We start from the raw sequence: 22,049 nt of genomic DNA on the forward strand, positions 1-22,049 counted from the left end.
AAATAAGAATTTTAAATCCCTCACTCATGACTTTCAGGCCACACTCTTTCATAAATGTCCACTGGTCATTCCACCCATGGTTTGAATGAAGCCTGCAGCATTGGCCTTGAAATTCAGAGGCCCTGAGAAGTTGATCCCTGGCTCACACAGATAAGGGCTCTGTAATCTCTAGGGAGGCTGCTCTTGGGGCAAGAGTCTTGTGTGCAGTTCCTGGAGGACACAAGGAGTTGTGCTCCTAGAAGGAAATTATTCTAGAACTGCCATGTCTTACCTGGACTCTGGAGTCTGCTCTACTCCCCGCTTCAGTTGTACATGACCAGGTTCATCCAGTGAGAAATAAGCATCATCATTATGACATAGCTTAAAATTTGTTCGCTTAATACAGAGCAGGGCAAATGGTACCCCCTTCCTTGAAAGATCTCAGTCTAGTCTCATCAAACATTTCCAGATAATTCCAACCCAGCAGGGGGTCTCAAAGCCCCCATCACAGCATATCTTTTGCTACTCCCTGAGTAGCTAGGCAATGAGAGGGATAGCTGAGGTCGACCAGCTGGCTGGGCCAGGAGGCTCTTTCTAAAGCTCAGTAGGAATAAGTTTAATGTACAGTGAGCTCAGCAGGTGTTCTTCATTCCCTCTTGGATTTATGACTCCCACATAATCCTCTGCTTTACTAAGCTATTGGAAAAAAATAAAATCTGTCTGCCAAGATCCTAAAGCAGCCTTGGCAGCCAGTAATATATAAAGGCCATAATTGGAGGCGGGGGGACAGCAGCTTCGCTGGCCTTTGACAGACTATCCAATATCCTCAGGGAGAAAAATTCCCCCTGGAATCAGGAGAGGAGAGGTGGCCTGGGCTTTGTCCTGTGTCTGGGGGAGGAAAGTACCTCACCTCCATTTCTGTCAGGTAGAGTCATTTTCCATCCTCGGAGAGGTTCCGGAAAGTCTCTAAAGAGGAGGAGAGGAATCAGGACAGGTCAAGGGAGATAAAATCAAATACAGTGATTCTATGTAAAGTACTGTCTCACTCTCCACAGTGTGCCCAGCCTCCCTCCTGTCTCTTCCCAGCCAAACCCCACACCTGTGGGACAGCTCTCTGTGACCACTCTGGCCCACACACGCCTCTCCCTCTTCTTGTGCCCTTGCACTCTGCACCCTTCCACATACAGCTGAGGGGTTGTATGGGCCTGTCTTATCAAGTGTTCTATGGGCACAGTTTGGGGAACCCCCCTTGTCCAACTGAGAATTCTCTGGAGGTTTATGCCTCACCCTTCTCTTTTATGCTCCCAGGGCTCTGTTCTCTCAGTCTTTATTAACTGCCTGGCTCAGAGCTGTGGGGTTTGCAGAGGTGCCTCATGCCGGGGATGGGATGAGGATTAGGATGAGGCCAGACCCCACTTCTACCCCCAACACAACTCTTGAGCTATAGTATGGCTTGGGGTTTCACATAGGATTTCATTGGAAAAAAGGGGGTAGGCTGCTAAGAAGTGTCCAAACGTCTGACCTACATAGTTGAATTTCTGGAGCCTTGGGAAAGCCCCCCCTCTGCCCCCACCTATTCACTTGTGTGTGAATTCCTTCAGCAGAGACCCTAATCATTCATTGCAAGACTATAGTATAGGTTTAAATGGTAAACAACATGAAGAGGGGACACAGTGAGTTAAATTAACCTTGATCCTAAAAGATGTACTAAATAGGGTGATGAGGAAATGAGAGACCTGGGATAGGGGAATGTCCTGGACAGAAAGAGTACAGAAGGGATGCAGGGGACCCAGGCTGACTATACCATTACACAGGCTAAGGTTGGCTCTGCCTCTTGGAGCAAGGGCTCCTCATGCAAGACTCCAGCTCACCCCGCTACTGAGGCCTTGCCTAGGCCTGGGGCAGGATTGCATTCCTGATCCTCTCCTATGTTTCTTGGTCATTGTGAAGGTCTCCAGGATGTCACCCAGGTGACACTTACTCACCATGGCTTCAAGTCGCAACAAGAGGTAGACCAGGCTAGGGAAGCTGACCCTGCCACTGTTTTCACTGTACCAGAGGGTCATGAGATCCAGCAGCTCGTTGCTGATGGAGGTCCCTGCAAGGAAGTCTGGGCCATGGGGTGGGTTAGTGAGCCGGAGGAAGCTGGGAGCAGGTCCGGTCCTCTGACATGCAAAGTCTGAGAAATGCGCCTGGAGTGGTGGCCTTCCACCACTGTTTCCTATTTAGTCTGGCCCAGGTGCCCATTCATTCCACTTCATATTTTTAATGGTTCTCTTGTTGCCTCCTTCTTCTTGGCTGCTGGGCCCCAGTGACATTGTTGTGGAGTTTGGCCAGATACCAACTCCAGATACTCAAGACACTGACTGCTCTGGGGGTACTTCAGCCTTCATAATTATTGGATAATTCCCATGTGAACAGGGAGCTTCCAGGACACCTGGAGTTTGCTCCCAGCCCTGCATCCATCAGGCCTCTCCCCGTTGGTGACCTGGTGAAACCACCTTGTTTCCCAACCCCATGACTGCATGTGGGTCTTAGGTGTGAACGCCGCTAGTGTGAGCAAGTGTGGTCCCTGGAAGTGGGAGATTCAGTCCTACGTTGGTGGATTAGGAAAGAGACTGGTCCTCAGAGAGGAGACCACAGTCAGAAGGTGGCCACAGGTGGGTGAGACAGAGGCACCTTGCTCTCTTTGGGCCTGGTTGTCCTACATGTCTAATTATGAGGTCTGGGGGGCACCAACCCCACAGCAGACAACAGCAAACTGGCAAATGGCCATGGCTGCAAGCTTTGGGGGGCAAGCAGAACCTTGCAAGCCAAACCATCCATCAAGGGGGTGAGCCTGGTGGCCTGTGGGCCTCATGCACCAGAGATATTTGGTGTCTCCAGCAGCATTAATAAAATAAGAATTTGAATGCCTTTAGATAGGCCAAGCACTCTCCAGCTCACCATATTCAAAAATCACCCTCTTTTCTTATGGTCAGCTCCATGGCCCATTTCAGTTATCTGCTTGGTCTTTGAAGAATTTTAGTTGGATTCCAGCTATTCTCTATCTGTCTCCCTTTTATTATCCTGGAGTCATCAGTGTGGTCTCCTATCAGATTTCGTTTTTTCTGTAGCTATTCAGGGGTTTCCAAAGTGCGGTCCACAGACAAAGAGCATCGGCCTCACATAGAAACCTCTTAGAAATACAAATTCTTGAGCCCCACCCAAGCCCTCCTGAATCAGAAGTTTTGGGTGAGGGGTGAGGCTCATCAAGCTGTGCTTTAACAAGCTTCCAGAGGGTTCCGGTGCACGCTCAAATTTGAGAACCACTGCCCTCTGGTATGAAGAACAAAGGGGAGGACAGGTGCTAAGGCAGGAAGATGCTTCTCCCTGCTCTCCAGGCTGGGGGCCCGCGGGAGGGAGAACTATGGAGCATCTCCTTCCGGTGTTTACCTGGGGGGACTCTGATCTCACATTTTCTCAAGGAAGGTGGCAGTTTTCTGACTTAACCTTTGTGTAATCCATTTCACCCACCAGTATAGGGCAGATCATGACTCCTGATCACAGGGTAGTTGAGACAATCAAATGAGATGACATGAGTACAAGTTCTCCCTGAACCCTGAAGCTCTTAGGCGTCCTACAGTATCCTTATCATCATCCTAGGACTGAAAGCTCTTGCCTTCTTGAAGCAGACAGATGACATTTGATTTCACTTAGCTCCAAACCCTCTGTGAAGACAGTGCATCCACCTGCTCATGAGGGTTGAACCCTGACAGCCCAGAGGTTGAGATGGAAGTGTGTTTAAGGCAAGCTTGAGTTCTGAGAGGGTATCAATGACATGGGGTTGTTTTCACACAGAGCTGTTTGGAGACAAAAGGTGACTGGGAAAATTGACTGTCACACAAGAACTCAGGTTGGGGAGGATGGAGTCTGAGTCCTGAGCCTGGAGGCCCATAGAGGCTGGTGTTAACTGGGGAGGACACAGAGCCTACTGCTCTGCTCTCTCCTGACTGTCCAGCTTTGCTGCACCAGCCTTGCCTACAGCATGCGAGGGGTGTGCACTGCTCTCTCTCTCTCTCTCACACACACACACACACACTCCACCATCACCACGGCCCCAGTCATGATGACTCCAAATGGCCCCTGCTTTACCTGTATCCTTTATAGCCTTCCACAAATCCAAACTCAGGAAAACTCCAGAGCGATTCTGGGTGTTCTGGAAAACACTCTGATTTGGGAAAGGAAGCAAGAAGTCCATGTGAGTGCCCTCACCCATCTTAAAGAGGAAGTCCTGGGGAGAGAGAAGTCCTGGAAATCCCTTTTCCACCCAAGGAAACTGCTTCAATAAACCTTGAGTGGATCGGGCTCAGGGGCAGCTCAGCTAAGGCCCCAGGGAGGCAGCAGGGGGAGCCACCTGGTAAAGCCAACCACCCTGGCCGCACGCTGTGGGGCTGTGGGTTCCTCTCCCAGGCCTGCACCTTCCTCTCTCCCAACCTCCTTTCTGTCCTTCCCCACCTCCTAGACTGGGCTCCCGACACATGGCAGATTCCTGTGTCCGGGAGGTGTGGAGCTCTCTCAAGACTTTGCATAGGGTGGTGGTTAAAAGCACAGAATTTGCAACCACACCACTGGGTTTAAATGCTGGCTTGACTATTTACCAGATGTGTAACCATGGGCAAGTGACTTCATCTTTCCAGGCCTCAGCTTCCCCACCTGCAGTGCAGTGCCAATTACAGTACGTGCCTCATAGGATTGCTGCTAGGGGTCAATGAACAAACGGTTAGGAAGAGCTTAGGAGGGTGCCTTGCACGGTAGTGAGTACATGTAACAGGCAGGTGGGGACCGCGTCCTGGGTCCTGGCCCAGCTGCAGGAGGTAGTGGCCCTAACACAGCCTTGTCCAGGGCGGCTCTCCTGCACCCCGGACTTTTCCTCCTCTCCCTGGTTCTCACCCGAACCCTGATCAGCCCTGCACTTCCCGGGTGAGAAACAGAAGCTCGGGCAGGTGACTTGCTGGGAGGAAGCATGCAGCCGCCCCGCGACTGGACTTGGGGCTCCCCGGTTGGGCCTCTGCTCAGCCGCCCCACAGGAATTGTTCCAAGGCAAAATACCCCCAGCAGGTGTGTGACCCACCGATTCCTGGGGGCAATGATCACTGTGAAATAGCAGCCCAAGAACGTTTTCCGGCCTTATTTGGCTTTTGGTGAGTATATAGAAAGCCCTCGATCGGGAGTCCCTCACTCATTCGGTAATTTATTACTTTGGTCATTTGTTGGGCCTTTTTGAGTGCCTGCTGTGTACAAGACGCTAAGAAAGGTGCTGGGGGAAGCAGATGAACATGAGGGTGCCCCTGCTCTGCAATCTAATGGGGTGGGGGGGATAGATCAGCCATTACAATGCCCTGTGAGTCCCCTAAGTCAGGGACTAGGTGATACATCCTGGGATAGCCCCACGAGAACACCTTATCTTTTATTGTGGGCTCAGGGGGACGTAACCGGGCCTGGGGGCAGGCGAGGCCTCCCAGGGAAGATTCCTGAAGCTGGACAATCAGGGTGCTCGGTCCTGGCCGGGATCCAAGTCTCACAGCTGGGGGCTGAAGGAGTGAGTGGGAGGAGTCCAAGGGCTCCTCCTGGACCCAAACCAGGGTCCCTGCTCCAGGGTCTTGTGTACAGCTCTGATGAGCTTAGACCTTGTCCTGAGAACAATGGAGAGGCCACAGGCCACATCTGTGATCTTGTTGTACCTGGCAGATAGGACGGCGAACAAGTGCACAGGGGTAATGTCTCAGGGAGCGGGGGGACGGGGGCACTGGGGAGGGGTGACGCTGGCTGGCAGTCTTAGCTACCATCCATGGTGACCCCTCTCTCCTTCAGCCTCCTAGAGTACCCTTCACCTGCCACTTGCTTGGGCATTGCCTCGTGTCTTCTAGTGGTGCGTGTAGTCTCCCTGAACAAAATGTGAGTCCTCTTGAGGGCAGGGCTGGGTTCCTCTTCTTTCACGCCCCTCAACCTGTGCAGGTAGGGCAGCACCCAGTAGAAATTTGCTAAATGGGACACAAAGAGAAAATGCCGGTACCTGGCAGTGGACAAGCCGGCCCCACAGCCTTGCAAACTCCTCTTGATCAAGCCGCCCGTTCACTTTCAGCTGGAGGGGAGTTAAGAGTGGACTGTGCGGCGCGCGGGGGGCAGAGGCCCTGCCCACAGAGCCAGGAGCAGTTCCATCCATCAACTAGTAGCACCGTCAGTGCAGTGTCACCTGGACGTGGCCCCACCCCAACTGGCCCCCCCTGTGTCTGCAGGGGCCTGGCTTAGCTTCATTTTACAGAGGAAAACGGGCAACTGGAAGGGGAAAGAAGCCCTGAGAAAAGGGGGCCAGCATCACGTGCATCCAGGGGAAGAGAGAGCCTGGAACACAGCCTGCACCGGGTGGAGTGGGGCCCCTGGCAGGGGAGAGTGGGGAGGATCATGAAGGGTCCCTGCAACCCCTGAAGCAGCATGTGGGTGCAGCTAGGTGGAGGGGAGGCGGTACAGCCGGCCCTGGTCACCCCGTAGCACTACAATGGGTTTAACAAGAGCTAATTCGAGGAAAAGAATCTATCTCTGAGTGCTGCAGGGGAGCAGTGGGTGGGTGGGAAGAAGGGTAGAACAGACCTGTCTGCTTTGCAGGGCTCTGGCAGACACCACCTCCCCCGGGGTGACCCGCCCTGGGGTTGTGGGGAGCCATGGGGCCCTTCTGATTCACCTGTGGGGGTTGGGCAGTGTCTCCAGGTGATTCCAAACCAGGGCCAGCAGAGACAGGGCTTGATTTGCGATTTCATCAAGAAGCACTCTTGTTCAACAATGGCCGGCCTCCCATTCCCACTTGGGCCTTGTTAACAGTGGAGGAGCCCGATCGGTCTCACTCTGCATACACTGAGGGGTGGGTCACAGGGCGCAGCTGGGAGCCAGGCTCTCCGGGGGCGGGCAGGGGAGAAATAGCTCCTTGGAGGTGGCGGTCAGGACGGGAGTCAGGAGCCCTGGGCTTGATTCCCAGCCTGGCCACTGGTGCCCACGGACAGCTCGCTCCTCCCGCCCCGACCTCCGCCACCGTGGCGTGGTAGCACTAACGGGGTACGGCTCTCTGTAGACCCAGGCGTTTTCTCCAAGTTCCAGTGGTTGTTCTCTTTACTGAATTGGGGCTTGTTGAACAAGGGATTTAGGGAAGATTCATCCAGGGTAAGGGGAGGGTGAGAGGAAAACAGCCCCCATCGGTGCTGCCAGGAGGCAGTGCAGAATGATGTTAGGACACAGATTTGGAGGCTGCAAACTCTTCAAATCCAGGCACAACTTCGGACTGGCTGTGGGATTACTTAATAAGCTGCCTAGCCTCTCCGAACCCCTCTCTCACCGTGTGATAGATCATACTTCTTACATCATAGGGGTTATTGCAAGGACTACAAGGAAAGTATATATCCCAGTACAATTCTTGGCATGCCAAGATGCTTGATAAATGATAACCATTGGCACTGTTGCTATGGTTGTTCGGGACAGGTAGTGAGTTAGCATAGAATCCACAGGAACCCAGGCTCTTGGGTGAGCCCTTAGAACCAAAGAAGAGAAAACACTGTGAGTGAAAAGCATTCCTAATGTCCTAATGAGACCCCCAGGGAAGCCCAAAGAGCAGACGGGCTCATAGAGCTGCCAGAGAAGGGGAGAGAAGACTGCAAAGGATACATCCATCAGAGCCACTGTGCTCCGGCACTCATCCAAAGAGAACGTGTCCCCTGGAGTTCCTGGGGCTGGAGAACGGGAAGGATGGAAATGTTGGGGGTGGGGGTGACACTAGACTGGCTCAGCAGTGGGGATGAGGGTGGGGCCAGTAGGCCTGTGGGGTCTGACCTTACCTTTCAGGAGCTCCTGGTTGAGAAGGCTCTGAAGCTGGGTGGCATCCATGTTCAGTCCCTGATCCAAACAAGAGAGGAACGCAGAAATCCCGTCAGTGCTCAGGAACTGAGGGGCACACCTGCCTTCCTCTGTAGAAGTGCTCAGACTTCCAAGCCTTCTGTTCCCACCCAGTGCCCATCTAGCCTGTCATGAAGCCTTTCCCAATTGCTCCAGGTCATGGCGATGCTCCCCCCCTGAACGTCTGTAGTGCTCATCACTCCTGACATTTGATACCACGTGTGGGTCGCCTTGCACTTCTCTCTTCCTTTACTGTTGGACAGAAAGCAGTAGTTTCTTCCTCTCCACCATACATGGCACTTGGGAACCCCTTGGGAGAAGTGTTGAATGAATCAACTCAGCCTTGTAGGTGTGTTTTCCCATCTGCTTCCAGAAAGGGATGGAGAGAAAATAGGACTGTTGAGAGAGTGAGTGTGAGCATGAGCATGTGTGTGCACGCAGAGGAGATGAAAGTGTCAGGAATCTAGGCTAAGAGAAGCTGATCTAATTGAGCACATTACTTAGCATTAGTCTTCCTAGCCACTGAACCATAAAGGAAGACAAGGTTTTCCTTGGATTAAAAACAGGAAGCAATGGAGGCTGAGGGGAGAGAAACTTTTCCCAGCCTGAACTTCTGAAGTTGTTAACTGCATTCAGTTTTCTCCCAGGGACATTGAGCAGCTTTGTGGGGGGCGTCTTCCACGATGATTCCACAGAGAAGAAGAGCGGTGCTGCGCACGGCCATTTCTCACATGCAGGCTGGTAAAAGCTGAGGGGGTGATGTGACGTCAGCACTCTGGGAGAGCTTCACGTGGGGGAAGGAGCCAGAGTGAGGTCCCTCAGCAGATGGCTTTGCAGAGTGGGACTGGGTCAGGGGGAAGAAGGTGTCTCTTTGGGTTCTTCTGAGAATAGACACCCCACAGACCCACAGACATGCTGTCCTCGGGGTTGGTTGGCCTCACCACCTAACTGACAGCAAAAGCAGCCCCACAGCCTGTCCTCAGGGGAGAACCCCTTTTATTGCCCCTGAGAAAAACATGCTGCCAGTGTTTGAAATTGGCCCTCAGGCCATGCCTCCAACATCTCATTGGCTGGGTTACATCAGAACAGTCACAGTGTGTGCCCACTATCAGCAGAGTTTTTCCTCAAAAGAATCATGGCACCTAACTTGCAGAGCAGTTGGCAAGGAACTCTAACTTATGTGGAGTCACCAACTAGACTATAAGTAGCTTTGGGACATGGACCATGTCTCCTTCCTTCTGCATGTCTCTCTACCCTAGGACAGTCCCTGACCTGGACCAAAATGTTTGAGGAAATGAGGATAGGAATGGAGATGAAGATTGCCTTAAACAAATACCCAAAGAATTGCACGTCTGTCTCCAGCACCTCAACATAAGATTCCCTGAGGACTGATGTTTTGCATTCCCAAAGCTTAGTGTGGTGCTTGGAATATTTGGTACATGTTTGCCAATTGAATAAATGGATAGATGGCCATGACTTGACTCAGAGGCTGAGCATGTCCTTCCTTTCTCCCAGGCAACCCCTGGGTTATAGTACCATCACCACTGTCATGGCTGATGTAGGTAACTCATGGTAGTGGTAGCGTGTCATTGAGTTCACTTAAGGCTAGTTAAACAGATACAAGAGATCAGGAGAGAGGACTCAGTGAGTGCGTGCACAGACATTTTGCTTTCAACTTTCCTTTGCGGATACAGCCTTTGAGGACAGTTCACAGGTTGTGCAGAATGATGCCAGGTTGGCCCTGTTCAAGGGTGCTCAGCCAGGGGGTGAAAAGGGGGCGCAGTCCAGTCTATTCCACTTCTGAGCTGTGCACCTTGGCACAGAGCTGCATGTGTCTTTTAATTCCTACAAAGGCCCCATCTAGGCTACCAGTTACCCTCAATGAGGAGACATTTGGTGGTTGTTTGGAAAAACCCTGATTAGAGGGAATCTGTACCATTTGTCATATGACAAATTATATTTTTTAATTCAGATGTGCAGGTGCATGAACCATGTTGCGGATTTTGCCATCTGCCCCTGAAGGAAGCCTGGTCTCAGGTATCCTAATTAGGTCCTGCTGATTGCCTCGGGGCAGTAAACTTAGTTTGGACATCTGCTCTGGGGAAGCTAATCTGTTTTAATTCAATGCAGATTGCCTGAGCACCTTCTCGGGGCCAAGGACAGTGATAGATATTGGGGACAAGGAATGCATATAATGCCATCCCTGCCTTTGGGAGCTCACAGACTGGGGATAATCATCTGGGCAGACCTTGTCTTGCATCAAGTGAAGTGCCTTCTGAATCAGCCCAGATGTGGACCTGAATCCTGGGCCCATATTGATTTCAAGGAGGTCCATATTGAGCGGCTCCTTAAAACATATTCCCCTCACGACAGGCACATTCTTCATTTCTCCTTGCTTTTCCCTCTGGGCCCAGGCTGTCTGAATAATTTCCTTTTAAGCTGCTTCCTAGTTACCCCATTAGCCCTCTGAATGCCTGGCATCCTTCCTGTCCTTGGCCTCTGCCTGGCCCAAGACTGGCATGGTACACATGGTCATATCTATCTATCTATCACTTTGCACTTCCCAAACCAACATGACTATTAATGGCAAAAGGCCCATTGTGCAGAGCCCTTGGCAGCTGTTTTTATCCTGGCAAGTCAAGGAGTTCTTTATAACGGTTTATTAAACCATTAAGAAAATCCTTTGTGCACATAGGTGGCTTGGCAGGAAAAACACGGCTGGTGTTTTCTGAAGCTGGCTGGCTCCCGGGAGGAATGATGCCAAGGGAAGTGGCAGAGCAGAAGGAAAGATTTCAGGGGGTATTGCCAGTTATTTGTTTAAAGATTTATTTATTTATTTATTTTTTAATAAAGATTTTATTTATTTATTTAACTGACAGAGAGAGAGAGAGACAGCTAGAGAAAGAACACAAGCAGGGGGAGTGGGAGAGGGAGAGAGAGGCTTCCCACCAAGCAGGGAGCCCCATGCGGGGCTTGATCCCAGGACCCTGGGATCATGACCTGAGCTGAAGGCAGCCGCTTAACCAACTGAGCCACCCAGGTGCCCCTGTTTAAAGATTTAAAATACCCCCCACCCCCATCATTAGCCCCACCCTCACCAAGCTCTGCATTCCAGCCCAGATGTCACCCAGCTAGGATGCCACTTCTATCCAGGGCTTGGTAACCAGATCGGATCTGGAGACATCCAGGGAGAGAGGTTGACAAAATGACCCACCAAGTCACTTTTCTTCTCTGTATCCTGATAAGGGCCTGGTGGCTCCATCACTCATCCCCGTGCTAAGTACTGTACCTGTTGATCATATCTGTGGAAGATGCTTTCTTGGGAGCCATTTTCCGGAAGACTTGCCCGGATCAAAGGGAAAAGAGTCAATATCAAATTTCTGAGGAAAGAAGCTATCTGTCTGGTACAGCAAAGGCACAAGAACCACTCCCCACACCTGGATCTGAGTCAGAGGCTTCATCCAGCAATCAGATAAAACTTGTAGGGGAATGAGAACACCAAAGTTTGTGGAAGGAAGATGACTGGGTCCAGCCTGACCTTGGAGGCTTGGTCTTTTCCCCCCTGCCCCGCCCCTTTGAGCCATCATCAGCCCATTACGGTGTCTCTGTTTTCATTGGTCAGTGCTGAGGTAAGAAGGAGACAGAAGTTCTTGGGGATAGGATGTGGCCAATGAAGCTGGCCAATCAAGCCTTCACATACCTACCTTTGGTGCTGTAAGGTTGAAATTGCTGCCCAGATTCCTAGAAAAACAGGGAAACAGTGTGACAAGGATGAATGGCTCACTATTTAAAGGAAGCTTGTATATGGAGGACACCCTAGGTGGCACTGGACATTTACACCAAGGATCTGAGTGAAAGGCCCTCAGCACAGTGGGATGTGACATGGGCAACCATGACAGTCAGCAGACAGGTAAGCATCATAACCACTTGTCCAGTCTTTTGACTGGCCACCATCTGGTCTTCAAACTATTTAGCAAATGGTTCCTTTCACAACCAGATACACATGTACAGTGACTCCCTTTGCCAAGACAGCAGATAAGCTTTGTCTTATGTTCCAACCCTGGTGGTACAGTGGCCATCTGGCATGCCAGACTGAGGCACCATCCATGCTCACCTGTTAAGATGGCCATGATTATAGCGATGTCTGCCTCAGGCCCAACAGGGGATCAGGTGCCCAGCAGGATGTGTACTTGTTGATCCCAGTCTTGACCATGGACTTAGCACTCAAGACTCTCCATGACTGGCCTCTGTCTTTCAGGCCCATATTTCACGGTCTCCCTGATGTACCCCACCCCACCCCCTGGTCACATTTCAGACAACTGCCATGCATGCCATGTATGATCTTCCCGGGCATACGGCTGACATTGTGCTCACCCACTTCCCTCATGCTTTTTTTCTTCTACCTGCACTACCTTTTCCTTTAAGCATTAGACTATGTTTTCCATCAAGGACTAGCTCAAATGCCATTTTCTCCAAGAGGCCTTCCTCAATCCCTTTTGCCTGAGGTGGATCCCTCTCCTCTGTCCTCCCATATGACTTTGCACTTCTCTTGAGCAATGGCTCCATCCTGTTCATGGTCTACTTGTTGGTTCGGACTCTCTCACCACCCTTTGTGGTGAGCTTCTTGCAAGCGAGGCCCATGCCATGTCCCCTACTGACACAGTACCTGCTGCACAGGATGACACAATGTGTTTTTATAAAATTAAGTGGAATCAAACATTCAGAAGCCCAGCGTTTCTGTACCTGTCACCATCTGGCATTTTCAGGAAGATTCGGAGCAAAAACTCAACTGCTTCACTGTGGGCAGAGGTGACCACCATGTAGGTCCCAGTGCTCAGACTGAAGTACTTTGTGAAGTTGCTCTTGGTTTTAAAAACTATGCCCTCGATAGCATTTCTGAATTGAGCAAAGAAGGTGGGTGGCAACCTCTTCCAGAAGGGCTGGAACTGGAGGAAAACATGAAGATGATCAGAACACCCCCTGTGTGCATGGGCCCAGCCCCCAGAAGAGACCCACCACCTTCCAGACCCCTCTCCATTCACCAAAACAGCATTACAGTCCCTGAAAAGGGAGACAGTGCTTACCTGGATTTTCAAAATGCCACAGAATTCAGACTGGTATTTAATATAGATGCTGACACCACAACGAATGCAAAAAAGATATGGTACATGGTTTTATCTCATTAAGTCCCATAGTATCCTGGGTTTGGGTGTTACTCTCTCTGCTAATAAAGACTTCCATGGAAACCAGTGAAATTGTTCCGACACTGAATTACTTTTGGAGCCCCTGCCACCCCTTCTCTCCTGAACCTTTTACAGTACTCTTTGGACTGTGTAGCTCAGCAGAGTTGGACTCCTCCCTTTCCTCCATTTTGTCTCCCAGCAGAGCCCTGGAATTCCTTCTCATTGGAGAATAATAGGCTCTGATCATTTTCCTTTTATTTCAATATTTTCTTAAAGATAAAACAATAAATATAATGCAGTTCCCATTACCAGATGTCACATGCATATTACATAATAAAAACCCCTTACTAAATAAATTTTCCCCAATACAGTCGAGCATGGGGATTCCATTTAGAGTGGTTACGTAGCGTGAAATGATTATTTGTGAGCTCTGCCCTGGGAAGAAACAGGGAGAAAGGGAGAGTTTCTTTTCAGAGGGTGGGAACAAGGCTGGGCTACAAGATGAGACAGGAGATAGGTCACTGTCCCAGGTATGCAGCAAGGGCTGGGTGCGACCTCCAAAGTGACTTTGCTGATGTTAACAGCGGCCCCAGCAGGTTTGGAGCCTGACTTGTGTGAGCCCTTCTGGCAAAAGCAATGATGAGAACAATTCTTCTCTAGAAAGCCAGTACTGTCCTATGTCTCTGGGTTTGTATGTGTGTAAGCACATGCATGTGCACACGGGGGACATTATGTACAGAAGATTGTGTGCTTCCTACAATCCAGAATTTCCCTGCTTCCCTGCTCTCCTGCCCTCCTCTCTCCATTGGACTCCTGAAGCCTTGCCCAGGCTCCCTATCCTCTAGCGCAGACTTGCTCAGTGGCAGCCAGAAGTATGAGTATGTGGCATGCCGGGAGGCTCTTGGTCTAGCGCACAGAGACCCAGCATCAAATTAACGCAGGCCTACTGGCACACAGACCTGACCCTGTAGTTCTGGGGATGGGGCTTGTGCCTTTTCTTGGGTCAAATCCCCACTCCTCACTCCAGCTCTGGAGATTTGTTCTTCGCACTTGAGTGCCTCCCTTGAAGCCCTTCCAGAAATTCTACTCCAATGACCAGGGTGCTGGAAATGAAAATCAGATCCTAAACCCAGCTCTGTGGCTGGGCCCCTGGTGTCAGTGGCCTCCTAGCTGCCCAATTTATGCCTGGGCTTCTGAGTATTCCCTGCTTAGAAACCCCTTGTCCTGGCCTCTGTCTACCTATTGGGGCACCCCTGGAAGGCCAGGAAGAGCTTCCCTGGACCCAGAAGCATGCTAGAGGTACTACCTGTTGGCTGTGGTTACATCCTTGGTCCCCAGGCATATGCATCTCCCCCGGCAGCCACAGCCCCCATCCATTTAAGGGGTCTGCATGCTTGTAACTCCATCTGTCCTCCATCCTTACTCTTAAATCACCCTGTACCAATGCCGAGCCAGAATATCTGCTCAGGAGAGGTGGCTATTTGGTTGAAAGAGGAGCTAGATATGCCCTGAAGGTGCATTTGCAGAGCATGCATCCTGTTTGTGGTGGATTCAGGGGCTGACAAAGAATATGAGGCTAAAGTCCCCCTAAGATGCCATTAGCTCTGCTTCTTATCTTAAATAGGAAAGAACGGGCTGCATCAGTCTTATCTGTCAGAGGCCAGATTCTTGAAGATGGTTTCACGGTTGCAGCCCCTCTTAGATTTCAAACCAAAGAACAGCTCGAGGGGTCCAACATTTAGACCAGGACAGCAAAAAATATGTCCTGCACAGTTGATCTATTTGGAGATTCTAAGTTTGTATCTGTTACAGGACAGAGCAAGATTGAATTTGCAGCTGCTGAACAGCAAGAGACGTGCCAAAGTTACAGGTGTTGGAAGAGGCAATAACAGTTGCCAATGCACGGCAACAGAAGCATGAGTAGGTGCTGATTCATACCTGAGGGTCGACCTGTAGGGCAGAAAAAGAAAGGCAGGTTCAGAAACTAAACAAAAACATGAAGGCAAGCAGATCCCAGCAGCCCAGCTCAGGACCTTGCATTCCTTCTTCCTACGGTCAGCCTGTTCTCTGCACACCCCGCCGGATGGGAGCATTACTCATTCCCTGTGCAGAGATGTGAAAAGAAAACCTAACCTGTTGTAGGCTGTAGGGAACTCAAGGGGGAAGGATACAGAGGAGGAGAGTCTCCCTTTGTCAGCTCAGCCACATGTGGTCACTTTTTATAGCAATGATGATAAAACCAAGGGAAGGGCGAGATGTCAATAGGGCGGGGGTAAGATGGAACCTAGATCAAATGTCAGTTTCCCAGCATCAGGAGTTCCAATGCGAGGAAACGTCTTTTATTCCATCATGCCACTATAAAATATGGCGGGAATTTGTTCTAGGCTTCCCAGTGTTTGTAGGGAATGTATGTGTGCATCCAAATAGGGAAATACCAACATTCTGTCTTCCCACGTGGCAGAAGGAAGCACTGAGGATGCAGTTTTTAAGCCACTCTGCCATCTGCAAGCTGCTTCCCTGTAACCCTGAAAGCAGACACTAGGACCTGTTTCATGGATGTGGAAACAGTCCCAGCAGTCTAAGGAGCAGAGGTAGGAATAAAGTAAGCTGCTTTGCTTCCTTGGTGATTAAGACCCATCACCCAACACTGTCTTCCACTGTTGGTGTGGGTTTTGGTTCTTTTCCCCTGCTGATCCCCCGGCCCTCTGCAACCCAGACAGATTTTCTGGAGACCAAGAGTGAGCTGGAAGGGAGGTGGAAAGTCCCAGCCTTGGCAGGGGGGAGCTTTGGGGTGAAGATGAAATGGCTTGTCCACCCTTATCCTTTTTCTCTGCCTATTCGGACACCACCCATGTTTGTTGTGATGGAAGACAGAGCGGTGCTCCCGTAGGAGTTGGGAGTCACAGGACCACATCAGGGCCAGAGCAAGCACCATACATAGTGGTCATACAAGCAGCACGTACCCACAAACACCATCAGAGCCCTGCAGACTTCTGAGAATCTGGTGGCTCCAGTCACATAGCATATTTCTTAGCTGAAGTGTGAAAGGAACCCAAGTGTCTCTTGAGTTGCCATAGTCTGGACAGTTCTTTGGTGTTTAACTCAATCAGGATCCTGAAAGATCCACTGGGACCTCCAGGGAGCCTGAGGAGACCTCAGGTCTTAGTGCCTTTTTGGCAAAGTGTACAGCTGAGAAATGCATCTCTGGCTAAAAAGTAGATAAATGGGCTAGACAGCATTTAAAAATAGGTAGGATTACAATTTGCCAGGCTCCTGAACTATAAAAATTTGGGGCAAATCAGTTAACACAAGGCTGCTGTGATGCCCAGCTCTGGGGCGCCAGACTCACAGATGGCAATGTGAACAGCATCCCCAGTCGTGCCCTGGAGCAGCCCTCTTCCCCTCTCTGGGCTTCTGTCTCTCATCGGAAGAGGGCAGTAGTCTTCATCAGGAGAGAGCAGCAGGACTACCTGTCCTGCTACTCTTTCTTGCTGAGGGAGAACTATTCAAGCCTGGCTGGGTAGACCAGATGCCTCAATTCCTCCCAAGCCCCTTTCCTTTGTTCTTCTCAGAGGTGAGTTAGTAGACTCCGAGGACAAGAGTCCTCTCAGAAGGCACCTGAATCACTTGGGATTCTTGGCTGGAAGCAAGGGAAACAAACCATGGTGGGATGAGCAAAAAGCCATTTATGAAAAGTCTAGAGAATGCAGCTGGGAAAGTGGGTGGGAAGCAGTGGGGAGAGCTACACAGCTGGATGCCAGCCCAGGATCTGCCTGCACTGCTGCTGCCGGGCCCCAAGATTTGCTGTGGATAATCCCTTGGCTGGTCCTACCTCAAAAGTCCAAACCCAGAGTGACCGAGATTGTGGGGATGGGGGAGGCGGACATGAGAGAAGCATCTAATTAGACAAGCCTGGCTCACACATCTACCTCTTTGCATCCAGGGGCTGGGGAGAGGAAATATTTGGCCTCTTTGGTTGCTGCAGTGGGAAACTAGGCCCTGCCTTCCACCAAATGGAAGAGTGTTCAGGTGCCTGGTAGTGAGGACAATGACAACTGCCCATTGCTGCGTCTTTCAATGTTCTTTGATGGCCTCAGCAGGTTTCAGGCCCCTCAGAAGTACTGTGCCAAACCCCAACCATTTCTTTCCATTCATTTCACGCAACTGGGAAGTAGAAATGTGCTCAGCCTGTCACACATGGGCTGACCTATGGTTGTGACTGTTGCTTTAGGCTCAGTGAACAGGAATGAAGATTATTACTAGAGATGCTAAATTCAGAGCCCCAGACACAGAGGTGATGGTTACGTTTGACTGAGGGCTTGGGGGACATCTGGTGCCCAATCCCCAGTTCTGCCATTAACTCTGACCATGTCACTTCACCTCAGTTCCTTCAGTTCCCCCATAAAGACAGGGTCTTTGTTATATCAGTGCAGAGAGGGTGTGGAGTATATGATTTAAGAACCATTCACTTTATCTTTGGGATGCATTAAATTATTTGGTAAAGGAGGTGGGAGCAGAGGTATCAGATTTTCTTTTGTAACACTTTTAAATAGTATTTTAAAAAATGAACTCCCTGATTACCTCCTCACAGTGGGGTGTGTGCAGACTTGTGGGTGGAAGGATGGTCCCTCAGAAACTGCAAAGCTTGTTGGGAGTGCCATGGTGGGAGGGGAGGCCAGGTGGAGAGGAAAACCTGACCTTGGATGAATGGCCAAGCAGATGCTTGCAAGCCAACCACCAAGCTATGACTGGATTTTGGTTTAAATACAAGAGAAAAACATACCTCCTGGTTTTATACCCAGGATTGGTTTTTTCCTTAAACTCCTTTCAAAGTTTAGCCAATGATTCTCTTTCATGCACATAAGCAGCACCCAGGGAGCTTGTTATCATGTGGATTTTCAGATTCTGTCCATGGAGGTTCAGATTCAGAAGGTTTGGGATGGTCCCAGGAATCTGCATTGTTACAACAGCTGGTCTTGGACCAGACTATTTTTTGACTAACAAGCATTTGAGCCTGCAGCATACCAGGAAATGCTGACAAGTGACACTGGAAGGAGGTGTGTCCCACTGCGAGCCTGGTCAAGACTGCAGGCCCAGGTTTTCCTGTAAATTTAGAGTTGAACCAGGTGAACTCTAGAGCCCTTAGGGTTTGATCTCTGAGGTAGTTTAGTGAAATCTCCCAGCCTGGTCAGCTGTTCTCTCTGCCCAAGGACTGCACAAGTGTCTGAAAGGGTAAGCCCTGATGAAGGCTGCCTTACCTTGAACACCTGAAGCTTAGTGGAAATTTGTCTTTTGCCTTTAAATTTTGCAGCCTGACATTGACGGATATGATGACATTGTTGCTTTCCATGCCCTCTGGCACAGAGAAGATGTACTGCGTGTCCCTCGGAAGTCCTTCTGCATGAGAAAGAGTGGTCAATGGAGCTCAGCTTCACTTCTATGACTCCTAGACCTGGGCCATACTGGTTCAGAAAGCTCCGGTGACTTGTGTTGGAAACCCTGGATTTGGAGACCTAAGGCTCAGTCCCAGTTCCCACAGTTACTAGTTGTGGCACAAGCTTCTTCATTTTGTGAGCCTCTATCTCTTCCTCTTAAAAACAAGGAGGGGAAGTATATTCCCCACTTGGTGAAAATGTTTCCTTAACTGTAAAGATGAGGGCTACTTTTATCATAATAAGTGGAATGTCAGAATCCTCGGGTATGTATGAGCTTGTGCATTGGCGATAACCATCAGAGCCTTGAAAGGACGTCAGTCCCCAAGCACCAAAGGAGACACAGGAAAACAGGCAGAGAGATGGCGACTCATAGTACTCTACTACCCAGGTGTGCTTATCAGAGCCAGAGCAAGAGACAGAAGTAAGGTGATTAAGTAAGGTAGATTCAAATATGTAGAAGAATGAAGATAAGTCAAGACAGAGATGAATCAATACACATCAGCAGGGTCGGATCACAGGTTGGGAAGCTCTGAGAGGAGAATGGGGAGACACAGAGGCTCCTCCTTGCGAAGGTTGAACAAGATGATGCATTCAAGTGTACCTAGCTAAGGAATTGCTAGAATAGACCCAATATATCATTTTGCTTAGTTCGTTGATATGTGCTATATCCAGGGAAGGGGACTTTGGCCCCACAGTCAGACAGATGAGGCTCTGGAAGGTGAATCAGTAAATTTACTGCTCAAGTGTGACTTGGCAGTTCCTTAGAGTCCACCCATGGCCTCCTGGTGCCTAGATTCTCTGACCGGCAGAGTGAAGATCCTGGAGGTTGAAAAGAGGGGCACCTGTGGATCATTCCAGCAAGCCATTCTCAACAGGCAGGTGCCAAGGAGAGGGAATGGTCATGTCTAGGTGCAAACACACACACACTCATACACACACACAAACTTGTTTGCATAGCTTCTCCTCTCGAGGATGTGTAAGCATACTCAGGTTCATGTTCACGGGGAACTATTTCACTCATCTGTGTGGCAAATGGGGAGCAGGAGGTGCAGTGAGAATATGTGACCCTCCCAAGGTCACACTCAACAAAATTCATCTCAGGGGAACCCAAAGACAGGTTCTGAGGTGCCCACCTCTGGGATCTCTCTGTGCTGCTGCAGGATACACCAACCAACATGGGGCAGGAGTATTCTCTCTTATGTCTGGATGGGGCTTTATGGGGCAAAGTGATGGCTTAATCCAATCCCTGACTTTTGTCCAGTGTTCTTTCCACAGCTCCGCACCATCCTGGGTAATTACTGAAGAGCAGTGAACCTGTCCTCCTCCTGGGAGACAGGTGGAGGTTAGTAGACAGTGGGAGAGCATGACAGGGCAAGGGAGGCACACTTGAGATTCTCCCACCCAGCCCACCAACAACTGTTTCCCTTGGAGAACAGCTGTCCCTTTAGACTGGCTGATTCCTCTCCTTTCAAGTTCAGGCCAATGGTGTAGAATCAAAGGCCACTGAGACTTGAAGCCAGGACAGGGCTAGGGCTGGCGGCTTCCATCTGGCAGAATTACCAATGTCATAACTACCTGTGGTGTTTCCTGGAGTTGCATGGTTCTTAAACATCATTTGGGACCATATTTCATGAGGCATGTTTCCTTGGTTTAGGCTGACTGGAAATTGGTTACATATAAACAGGCAGGAGAAGTTGTCTTGGAAATCTTGACATGACATCCTGTTATAAATAGATACACATCATTTTACTGGTTTTGTTCCTAGGATGGGGGTTCCCATCACTCCACTCTACCTTTGTCTATCAGTTCCAGTATTCATGGACTTACCCCTGTCTTACCCAAAGACCAGAGCCTTGTTCTGGCTCACTCACTGTCAAGTATACTTCTCCCTCCTATGGTCGGAAAGACAGGACTGAATAAAACTCTGGGTTCTGCATGTCCCTCTCATGACCATGAAGGATGGCTGTCATCTCTCTCTGCTCTGGGTCCTACATGGTGCTAGGAAAACTGCTGTTCCCTCGGATCCTTCGCCAAATTCATTGTTGAGATCCTTATCAGAATAAAATGGCTTCAACATCTAAAATCCCACCTTGTATAACACCCAGTGCTCATTACATTATACGCAACTGATAAATTGTTGGGCTCTACATCTGAAACTAATGATGTACTTCATTGGCTAATTGAATTTAAATTTTAAAAAAGGGCAGAAAATAAGAAAAAAATAAAATCCCACCTTGTGCTTTGATTAAAGTGGAGACATTGGAAATACTTTTCCTTTCTACTTTACATTTGTCTCTCTGCTTCTTGATTCCTTAGACCCAGCCTCCTTTTCACACACGCTAAATTCATTTAAATATGTTACTAAGTAAACCATACAACCTCTCAGGAAAATGTCCTTATTATCCTTTAAGAAGTGAGCACATGGCTGAGAATGTGTTTTTAAAACATCTAGTCCTACATGGCTGCCGAGCAAGGACACTGATGTCTCACCCAGAGCTCTAGAGTCAGGGCAGGGAGATTAATACCGAATTGCTCTTTTGGAAGACTGTGGGCTCCAGGGGGACACTGTGGGTCCTAATAAGATGGTGTGGAAGACACAGATGTGATAATCAGGCATCCTGGCTTTCAGGAAACTATTGATTTCAAAGCTTTGGGGCCAATATTCCCTTTTACCATTAACATTTCCTAGAAGTTCCAATATTTCAGAACTGAAATACCTTTCACACAAAAAGAAAGCACACAAATAATTTCCCATCCAAAGCTTTTGTGTCTTGGTGGAAAAAAAAAATAGTCTCCTCTACATAGGTCTCTGCAAAGCTAATCTCTAGTCTCACAAAAGTTTAGGGAAAGGGGTAGGGATTGAGGGTGTGGCCAATAAGTAAAATTTTACAATGTAATTTTAAAAGAAAAATACCAAAACTCACCATCTTCCTTATTCTCATACAGCAGTCTTTTTCGTTGGCCGTGGGTTTTCTGCCATTCCAGAGACCTGAGCATGGAGAGACAGACCACAGGGTGAGATCTTCCAAAGCACTGTGTCTCAGCAAAATGTGCCCCAGCAGGAGGCCTGTCCTCCATTAGTTCTGGGGGTACATGTGGAGGGTGTCATTCTACGTAGTGATAGAATTCCTCATTCTCTGTACGCTGGTGGCTTCTGAAATGGTCTCCAGCCAGATCCTCTTCCCTGAAATGGATACATGCTACGGGCCAAGCCATGTCTCCACCAGAGCCCCTGGTGACCTGGAAACCAACCTATCCCACTCTGCACCTCTGCCTTCTCCCAGTGCCTGAGTGGGACTGTGAGAAGCCACTCCCTTATATCCCTTATAGGCAAGCAACCGCCAGATTGTGACGGTCTATGAGTCCACCTCTGGAACCCCTCTCAAAGCCATCCACTAACTTCCATCCCTCCTGCTGCTCTCCTGGTTCATGAACCCTCATCCCCTTCTTGGACTTCCCACTAGTTTCCCACCACACAGTCCTGCCCACTTCCCTATCCACTCTCCACACTGCCATCAAAATGATCTTTCTG

General features: G+C 49.7%; 1 protein-coding gene across 1 annotated transcript in view; it reads right to left on the bottom strand.

Annotated features, from left to right (window-relative positions):
* Positions 1 to 302: 302 nt before the first annotated feature.
* CAPN13 (calpain 13) overlaps positions 303 to 22,049 on the bottom strand; it is a 52,332-nt gene continuing 30,585 nt past the window's right edge. The window contains 14 exon segments of the mRNA XM_078057422.1: positions 303 to 329; positions 890 to 945; positions 1,961 to 2,089; positions 4,114 to 4,189; positions 6,035 to 6,103; positions 7,672 to 7,730; positions 7,842 to 7,899; positions 11,189 to 11,240; positions 11,596 to 11,640; positions 12,643 to 12,845; positions 16,710 to 16,722; positions 18,341 to 18,479; positions 20,093 to 20,238; positions 21,432 to 21,506. Coding sequence (XP_077913548.1) covers positions 303 to 329; positions 890 to 945; positions 1,961 to 2,089; positions 4,114 to 4,189; positions 6,035 to 6,103; positions 7,672 to 7,730; positions 7,842 to 7,899; positions 11,189 to 11,240; positions 11,596 to 11,640; positions 12,643 to 12,845; positions 16,710 to 16,722; positions 18,341 to 18,479; positions 20,093 to 20,238; positions 21,432 to 21,506 — 1,147 coding nt within the window.

The sequence above is a fragment of the Halichoerus grypus genome, chromosome 10, assembly GCF_964656455.1.
Source record: "Halichoerus grypus chromosome 10, mHalGry1.hap1.1, whole genome shotgun sequence".
In the NCBI taxonomy this organism is placed as follows: Eukaryota; Metazoa; Chordata; class Mammalia; order Carnivora; family Phocidae; genus Halichoerus; species Halichoerus grypus.